At 38.7% G+C, this 10090-nt stretch overlaps 1 protein-coding gene across 1 annotated transcript in view; it reads left to right on the forward strand.

The window, feature by feature from the left end:
• cpne2 (copine II) overlaps positions 1-10090 on the forward strand; it is a 60964-nt gene that overhangs the window by 16393 nt on the left and 34481 nt on the right. Inside the window, exons 3-9 of the mRNA XM_015387213.1 lie at positions 4543-4722; positions 4939-5013; positions 5318-5389; positions 6067-6150; positions 7329-7418; positions 7630-7728; positions 9910-9996. Coding sequence (XP_015242699.1) covers positions 4543-4722; positions 4939-5013; positions 5318-5389; positions 6067-6150; positions 7329-7418; positions 7630-7728; positions 9910-9996 — 687 coding nt within the window. The remainder of the gene's footprint in view (positions 1-4542; positions 4723-4938; positions 5014-5317; positions 5390-6066; positions 6151-7328; positions 7419-7629; positions 7729-9909; positions 9997-10090) is intronic.

The following is a 10090-nucleotide window of genomic DNA, read 5'->3' on the forward strand; positions in this document are numbered from 1 at the left end:
GTGTGAACTGAACTTTGAACTAGTTCACGTAGAAAGAGAACTTTCCCAACACTGGTTTTTGGCATCTATCAGGTTTCAGCCACCCCTCAGAGCAGATTGGCCCCTGCCTGACAACCACTATGAACATTTTCTGGAACTGCCACTTGTCAGATACCATGCTAATAAAGCTCCCTCTGGAAATCACTGAAGCTTGGTTTAGGCTTGACCTGTCTGTTTGCATCGGGCACCTGGGAAAATTTGTAACTACGTGGACAGATCCATGCGGAAAAGATGGCGAGCGAGCAGCAGCTCCTGCTGGTTAGGGTTCGCAAATGTAAACATCTAGAGATATCCTGTGAGTTAGCTCATAAAAATCACCACTATCAACAGATTGTGAAAAAGCTCCAGAAAATGAATGACTGTCCCTCTGCATGAAGAGGCTTTGATAAAGTTGTAAACAGCTGTGTTTTCTACTTCCTGATGTAGTGTGGTGGTGTCAGCTTAAAGCTTGTGCTGAACGCCTGCCCCTGGAGCAGGCCAGAAAAGGGGGAAAGCTGGGTAGAGAAAAAGGCTGCAGACACTTTGATAGGCGGCTCATTTCCACGTGGAATGTCCGTGGGTGAAGCATAATGAGCGCTTTAGCAACACCGGGATAAAGTTCCTAGAAATGCCACTGTCACCATGACCAAATCATTTGAAAAATCTTTTATGAAAAAAATGAAAAATCTTTTATGTCTGTCAATATGCACTATCCAGAACTCCTCAAGGAAAAAAAAAAATTTGTTTCACCTGGTTTAATTTTGCAAAATGTCTTCTTTGAGGAAAATTTTGCTATCCAATTATTTATCAATTAATCAAAAAAAAAAAAAAAATCAGATTAATCGATTTGCTAAATAATCGTTAGTTGCAGGCCTAGTCTCAACGTAGTCCCATTTTCCACCCTGACATCAGCAGAACCCAATAATCCTGTACTGTAAACTGCCAAAAGCTCCTTTTTTTTATTTTGCTCACTTTTGTGTCAGTATACTGTAGGTAATTTTACCTCAGAGAACACAAAAATCCCCTGTGGCATTCCCCAGGGAACCATCTCCCCAGTTCTACAGTCCTTTCACTGGCGCAGAGAATATACTTAATACCTCCTTTAGTCTACAAATGATTGAATGGCTTAGCACCAAAACCATACCGACATGTCAGTGGATCAACCACCAAGACCGCGGTCTTCTGGCTTATGCTCACTAATTTGGAATATACTCCCAGAACACTGTAATGTTGTTGTACTGTAATGCTAAAACTCTAAGTTGATATTAAAAACGTTTGTTCAGAGTGGCCTTTGATGGTGCTATGTAAACAATATTAGTTGAGTTTTCAGTTGAACTTAATTTTTTTAACCAATTATTTTATCTCTAAATTGTCCTTAGGTGTGAGTGTGTGCGTGAATGGTTGTTTGTCCTGTGTGTCTCTGTGTTGCCCTGCGATGGACTGGCGACCTGTCCAGGGTGTACCCCGCCTCTCGCCAATAGACTGCTGGAGATAGGCACCAGCACCCCTCGCGACCCCACTCGGGACAAGCGTGTCAGATAATGGATGGATGGATGGAATTATTTTATCTTTTGTTTTCTTAACATATTTTAATTAAGTACATTTGATTCCCTTTTATTAATGAGTCTTAAGCATAAATTCAATCTGGAAGATTCTGATCAGCCTCACCTGGATCACCTGCTGGAGTCCTACCTCCAAACCTTTAGCCAATCATCCTCAGGACCGCTCCCCTCCCAGAGTCAATCGACTTAAAGGTCTCCTTCTTCAAGAGTTGTTCCTGATGTTCCTCCTGCTTACCACCCGTTTCTCCACCCCTTCTCCTCTCCAAGAGGGAATGTTGGGAAAGGCTCCATCCCTTTCATCCTGGGCTTATTCCACCATCAGTGTCTGGACAGCGTGGGGAAGATTGATCATCTGTCTCTCCTAAATCCATCAATCTGATCATCCATAAGTTCAGAAAATCAAGTCTTCAGCCAGTGTCTAAGCACCAAAACTGATATATTATTATTCTTGTCAATAAACTCTTCTAATTGTAACTTCTCTCTCTGTGAGTCTATCCAAGTTGAATTCATGTTACGGTAACTATATGCCACCGCAGTATTTTTATTGACTTACTGAAATGTGCCACATGGCCTGTAAATGGCCTTTACTTATATAACGCTTTTTCAAGTCAAGAGACTTGATCAAAGCGCTTTACATTACATTCAGTCATTCACTCGCACACTGATGGTGGCAAGCTACTTTGTAGCCACAGCTGCCCTACAGTATGTGCCATATTAATATTTGGCTAGTATTTTTTTTTTTTTTTCCCTCCAAAATCCTACAGAGAACAAAACATATTTTACATGCCTGCTTGACAAATAAAAACATATTTGAATTTGTTGTGTAAGCTTAAAACAAGAGTTTTAGACTGAAAGCCTAAAAGAAAACCACAGGTCTGCTAAGGATCGGTTAAATAAAAAGGAATTTCCAAGCACTCATCATTGCGAGGCTTTAATGAAATAAGACGTGCCTGTGAAGCATTTCGCTCTGAGCCAGAGAACCAGTGACCCAACACATGGACAGATGTAATTCATTCTCAGGACGGTGATTCTTCACGGTTGTTATCTCCGTTAAATCAGTTTAAACTGCTTCCTCTATAGGCTGTAGTTCAGATGTGATGACAGGCTAAATATGCACTGACCTCATCTAATGACAGATAAACAGTTCCCTGTGAGTCAGACTGGAGAGAGTAGCACAACCAGTGAGAGTTAGTCATCCGTGCACCTTGTTTAGTGGAGTCAGAGTAAAGACCGTGACTTAGATTGTCCTTTTAGAGACGCCCACATGCTCTGGGACGTCTGTGTCCTGTCTGGGCTGTTTCTGTGGGGCTCTGTATGGTATAATTAGAAAGCGACATCATAAAGCAAACTATGCTTCTCTTGCTCCTTGATTTTATTTTTACGAAACAGTCACTAATGAATTAATAAATGAATAGAACAATTTTGTTTAACATCCAGAACAATTGATCCAACTCGTTAATTTAAAATTAGAACAAAGCATAAAAACAAATCAAAATAATTAATCAACAAAAATTATGAATTTGCTTTTTTTTTTTTCAAAATAGCTGACTATTTTTGTAAATTTTGCTCTATTTGACAGTTGGAGCAGAGTGGGTGAGCCAGGGCACCACTGGGCCTGAAAAGCACTGTCCAAGCAGTGAAACACAGAGGTGTTAAGGGCAGATCATACTTCTGCAACAGCACACATCAAATGTCGCTTGGGTCTGATCACAAACCAGTTTTGCTGGTATGCTTCTGCACCATCGGTCTGGAATTTCTAAGGATGCACAGCAGTTTCCCACCAAAGCACAAGGGGGGAGCCTATTCGAGAACTCGCGGATGGCCACAAGAACTTCGTTTCGACAAAGGCCTTGGCATCTTTATATAATTTGTCTGAGGCATCGTACAAGTGGTTGTACCTCCGAACCTCCTCGATTAAAACTTTTGTCGCAGTTGTCCTCGGTTTTTAAAAATGGCGCGCCCCAGCACCTAATCGAGGAGGAGGACCACACAGACAGCTGGAAAGGCATACCAAGGACCAATCACAGCCGCTTTTTATCTGCACAGTCCGATGTGTAGTCAAGATTTTTTTAGGCACGCAATGACGGTTGAAGGACCTCTGTGCGGGGGCGTGGACGCGCACAGAGACAGATTTGACGGGTGCAGAGGCTATGGGTCAGAAGCATAAATTGGCCTTTAATCCTGGCACCTCGAGGTTTAATTGCTGGGACACACAGATAGTTTCAGGTAATAATATGGGGTAACTGAAACTCATTAGCAGTCTGAAAGGAAACTTTTTACTTTTGGAACTCGGGTTTTAAGATGTCACAATCAATTAGAATCCGGGTTGGCAAAAGGGCTGGTAGCCTTCATCCTGAGCATAATTCTAACCTAATTTGTGGGGGCAGAATAAAACGATTTTTTACTCTTTTAATTAAATTAATTAACTTGGGTCTAACAGATTGGGGAAGTTGGTGGAAGAACATTTCAGCAAGTCAACGTTTTATTATACAGAATAGGGCTAAGTTTGTAATAAGAAATCTCAATTTTTTTTTTACATTTTTGGATTTTCCTCTCCCAAAACCAAAACATCCACGTCTGTCTCCAGAGTTGTATTGTTTCCCTAGCTTTGGATGTTCCCTTTTCAGGATGCATTGTTGTGGGGCTTGTTTGAAAAAGTAATTACTACTATTTGCATGCATGAATCTGTTGCATGTCTTATTTCTATTTCATGTGGGAAGACTACAAATAGAGCTATTTTGAAATGCTGTTTTTATTTTGATATTTAAAATAAGGATAATTTTCCACCCACTATACAGAAGAATTCCAGCTTAATTGTAGACATTATAAAAGCTGTGAAACTCAACAACCTATATAAGATAAAGTATGTTTAACATTAAGTAACATTAAGCATTTAATAATCAAATAAAAAGTGTATAACATTAAAAACTTGTTGTTTCCTGCTTTGTTCCTGATCTTTTAGCTGGGACGGACTGAGACAGCAGTGAACAACCTAAACCCAGTGTTTGGGGTGAAGTTCCAGGTGGATTATCATTTCGAAGAGATTCAGAAGCTTCGCTTTGCCATGTTTGATGAAGACAAGTGTGCAACGCAGCTTTATGAACACGACTTCCTGGGAGAATTCATCTGTACTCTGGGCGTGGTACGGCAGGACTTTCTTTTTCTTAGATCTACAATGTAACAGCTGTTGGAAAGGTGTAATTTAATGAACGAAATTAGTGTTTGAGTAGTAGACAGTGCAGGAAAATTGACCAAGCCAGAGTAAGATAGGCTGCTGTAAACACTCTGACTTTAAGATCCAAATTCCTCTTATTGTTTAAGAATTTAGATGATTCTTTCTTTTTACATTATCTTGTAGATCGTGTCAAATAAGAAACTTCACAAACCGTTGATATTGGCCAATGGCAAGCCAGCTGGCAAAGGTTCCATCACGGTAAGATTAATACATATTTTTTCCGTTTCCTTTTGGTCTTTATAGCGTTTACTGTATTACCTCCAAAAGATAAAACACTTGACACTCAGTTTCGATTTTTTACTTTTTCAGTAAAAACTATAAACTAATGATAAAGCAAATGCTGTTAGTTTTTCATAGAATATAACAAACTCTTAAATTGTTTTGCTCTTTTTGTTGTAATATAGAATTTTTCACTGTTGCTTCCTGCAATGGGGAAGCAATTTTTGTTTTTGATTGTTCTCCACGGTTTGTGTTTGAGTGATTTTCTGTGCATTTACTTCAGATAACAGCACAGGAGCTGTCTGACAACAGAATCATCACTTTGACCCTGAGTGGGCGTAAACTGGATAAAAAGGTGGGCAGTAAGAGCCACACATTTGCACACAAACACAAAACCTGTGGATTTACTCTGAAACTCAGAATGCATACACAAACAAGCATGCATGTAAATAGTGCAGTGCATACTAATTCAAACACAAAACCCACACAGAAAACATTCCATGAAAATGTTTTACACCAATTTTTTTTTGTCTTTAAACTCCAGAAATTCTGGTGCATTTTTTAACATACATAAACAGTGCATGATGCCTTAGTTTTAGCATTTGAGTCCGATTCTAACATCTGCTCTGCTGAGAAGAGCTATTTAAATACTGCATTTAAACAGGAGTCATTCATTGTCTTTTTATATCTGTTTCTTGCAACGTTTAATTGCATGCACAGCTTCTCTCTTTGCTTCTCTCTATCAGTAAAATAAAGCTGCCTGAATCGAGCAAAATTTAAACTGAATAGAGCAACTGCTGAGCAAAATCTCAATTTGCTTTCAGCTCATCAGGGCGTGTACCTGCTGCGTACCCTCCTGTTAAACCACCAGGATGCATTTAGAATAGTAACTGCTGCAGCTGAAATGTTTTGCAAAGGCACCACTTCAGTTAATATGATATTCTGGCAGAGCTCAATGTTAGGGTTGTTATTACATTTAGAAAGAAATTAAGGAAAATAAGGTCGATAGCTTTTTAATTGTGGTGTTTGCAGGACTTCTTTGGTAAATCAGATCCCTACCTGGAGTTCCATAAACAGGGAGAAGATGGGAAATGGATGCTGGTACACAGGACAGAGGTTGGTCCTTAATTTGAATTAAACTCAGTCTACCGTGAATCACATACTAGTTGCTGTCAGTAACTATGTGTCATAAGAAGACACGGAGCACAACTTATGCCTAGTATAATAACTTAAATAGCTTAGTGAAATTAAAACAACACAGTTTCAAAATGGTCACATTTAAATTTGCAAAAATGTGCTCAAATTTATGAAAGTCTGTCTTTTCTTTGCTCTCAGTAAGTGCTCTTAGTCTTAAAACTCTGCTTATATGTCTTGCAAAGTAGCTTTGTTCTCTAAGAACAAACACCATTCAGAAACAAACTTGCAACAAGTATTGACTCCTAAATGAACCATCATGACACTTTCATCTTGACTACCATAAAACAGATAAATCCCATTAAAGCTACAAGTTAATGTTTACTTACAAAGGGACATCCAATGGACCTCAGGTAACAAACATAAGGTAAAGGGAAAAAATAATAAATAAGGAAAACTTTTCCAGTCTGGTGATGATATAGCTTAAAACACCCATCTCTCGCAGTCACACTCTAATTCCACAGCTCGTTTAAAGTGGGCGAAACTGAACAACAACATTTACCTGAATTTATTATTTTTTTCCCCTGTTCAGTTTAATGCTCCTTAGTAGATTCTTTGAAGTTCCTAAGTGGATCATATCTTAAAACTCTTCAGTCTTCCAATTAGATTTTAATCTGACATCTGTGGTGTTGCTATCCATGGAACTGGACGCTGAGTAGGACTCTGTTATTCATTGAAAAGCTAAATATGCAATTAGATTTCTTTAATAGTAAAAATGAGATTCATTAGCTTATCTAACTCTAGTATTATATAATTAATACTTAAGCTGAAACCAAGTTCCATCCCCGCAGCTGCTAATGGAAAGGTTAAAGGAAAAATATTTACAATGTGTGCAGAGAACAAAAAAAGACTAACAAACTAGGAGCAGTAACTGCAAGCTCAGGATGTGTTGTAGGGAGGATCCTGTTTACTGACGATCCGAACTCAGATAACTCATCATGCAAAACATCCTAAAATAATCTGTAACCTTTCTTTGCTATTTGTAGGTAAAAGCCAATTAGCAAAAGATGTCCACTAGCTCATGTTTATGTGTTCTTCTATTCAGCTACAGTTCATAATTGCTGCAGTTAAATCAAATGATGCTAATTCTGTGACTTTAGGTCATAAAGAACACATTGGACCCGGCGTGGAAGCCTTTCACTGTGCCTCTCGTTTCTCTTTGCAATGGAGATGTGGACAGAAGCATTAAGGTGGGTTCTTCTGACCTCTTTGTTCATTTTGTCAATTTCGCTACCTAATGAACATTTTAAGTAGAAAAAAAAATTATTAACATTAAACCATACTGCAAGAGTCCCTGGAGCCTGGTGATAATGTTTGTTCTTATGTGGAAAAGAACAACCCAGAGGAATGAATAAAGGATTTTCTGTGAGGAAACAGGCTGATCGATCTGCTCACCGACAGGTGCTGTGTTATGATTACGATAATGATGGAGGCCATGACTTCATTGGAGAGTTTCAGACCACAGTTTCCAAGATGAGTGAAGCACAAAACTCTGTGGAGGTAAACAATAATATTATCAATGGTGTGTGTTATCAATTGTGCTCCATGTCTGCAATGACATTCAGTGTCTCTAAAATCATAATATCTTGTCAAGTTACAATTCTGTGTGAAGATCTAAATTGTTGGGCATTTTCTCTTTTCTTTCAAGTAGATAACCTTTATTCTATTATCTTACTCCTATTCCTGTGAAGGTTTGCTGCTCTTTTGCTTGTTTTTTCCTAAATCACCCTATATGTAAAATCAACAGTGAAAAAAGTCACTAAAGATATAGTGGAGGATGTTCTTTTTCTGGGTGGATCATCAAAATTAGTGGTCCAAATTTTCAATCATTCTGGTGATATGTTTACATGCATGAGGAGAAATGGGCTTGTGCACACTCTCACACGGGTTTAATAGGCATCTCTTCTCGGCAGCGGGTACAGGGTTATGCAGGTGCATTTTTTTTTTAAAAAGTGGAGAGGGCGGGTATTTTCAAAAATTAGCAAAAATCCTCCAGATTACCTTTAAACCTGCAAAACATCAATATGTCACTTGCTTTCCTTAAAAACTGATAAATGTCAAATATAAAGAAAGAAACATTGAGACATTTTATACAATAAAAAAAAAAACTTATGAAGCGAAGAGGAAAAAAAAGGCCACTTGAAAGCAAGTTAAAAGTTTTGACAAATTTGACTAAGAATTTCTCTCTTAAACACTTTTTCAGTATATTGTTTCTGAGTCATGGAAGTTTGCTGCTAGTTTAATCACTAGGACAAGAAGTACATTTCCCCAAGAATCTGAATCTCCTTCGTAAATGTCTGCAGAATGAAATTTTTCCTCTTAAATGATGTCAAGTTGGGTGGGGGTTTGAGAGGAAGACCCAAATGCAGTGACCAAAGCTGATTATTTGCAGATTTAATATCAAATAGTTCAACAGAAGCAAAATCCACAAAACAAATTGAGAGCTAAAACTAATTGATAAGTACTGGTAGATGGATTTTCTGTCCAGTTTAACAGAGCTTTAGCTGAGTTGTGACACAGTTTGCTAAAAATAAATGAACAAATCAAAAAGGTATTATTCCTTTACTCCTTAAATGCTGCTTTGTTTTTTGTCTGGCTTATGTAATTCTTACAATCTAAAGAAATACATATGCCATACATGTTTAAGTAGTATGAATTCTTTAAGTAGACCGAATGCTGCTGTGATTACAGGGTTTTGGGCATAAGGATTTTGTCTAAGAAACTCAGTCATGAGGAATTGATAAAGTCTCAAAAGAAAATCAGCTTCTGAACACAGACTGGAACATTTCAATTACATGAATGTTATTTATTCATTGAACACTGGACTTCCACATATCTGCATCATCCTGTCTAAACTAAACCAAAATCAATTAAGTCCCATCATCTTGCTGATAATCCTGATCCCTGTTTTCTCTCTGAGTTTCTGTCCTCCTGCCTCCTGTCAGCTGAAGATAATATGAAGGCTTCCAGATCAGAGCACAGTTTATTCATTAGCAGCTCCCTGTGTTTTCTCTGTGTGGATGTGTCAAGGCAGCCTCGTGGCTCCTTCTCCCACTGACTCCCTTCATGTGTGATAAAGATGTGTGCGTTAGCGGGGTGGGGATAACAAGCAAATAGCGACACAGGCAGGAAAGAGTGATGCTGGATGGAGATGCAGCTAAAAAAAAAGGAGGGTGACAAAATGAGAAGTGCTTTTGCTTTGCTTTTGAGATGTAAAGCAGCCTTTAGCTGAGCTGGAGTAACACGACACAATGTTAAGAGCCACCTGTCATATGAATCAGGCGCTGACTTAAAGTGATTTTGCACAGTACGTTTCTCAAATGTCCTATTTTGATCAAAGACTCTTCAATTTAAAGTGCGTTGCTGTGAATTTGTCCATTGTAGAAAAAAGTGCTCTTTTTTTCCACCTAGATCACTACAACTGTTTTCCTTACAGACATAGGTGCAGATATAAAGACTTTGCTGCACCAGAGTGTAGCACAATTGGCCTTTAAATAATCTCTAAGTTTGCCTGTCCAGTTGGAGCTAACGTAGGCGGTGTCTGGAAACTTCCCAATTCCGGTCATAGATCCCTGTCTCCTCTTTTCAGCTCTGCTGTCCTTTTTCACTTTCTAAATGTGTCTGTTTCTGATAGTTTTTTCTGTCCTGACATTTCCTCTCACATTTGCTTTCACTCCTCAGGTGGAGTTCGACTGTATCAACCCCAAGAAACAGAAAAAGAAGAAAAACTACAAAAACTCAGGAGTCATCATTGTCAAGTCCTGCAAGGTGATGGATGGATGGATGGATGGATGGATGGATGGATGGATGGATGGATGGATGGATGGATGGATGGATGGATGGATGGATGGATGGATGGATG

This window comes from Cyprinodon variegatus, unplaced genomic scaffold (assembly GCF_000732505.1).
Source record: "Cyprinodon variegatus isolate N-32 unplaced genomic scaffold, C_variegatus-1.0 Scaffold388, whole genome shotgun sequence".
Classification (NCBI taxonomy): domain Eukaryota; kingdom Metazoa; phylum Chordata; class Actinopteri; order Cyprinodontiformes; family Cyprinodontidae; genus Cyprinodon; species Cyprinodon variegatus.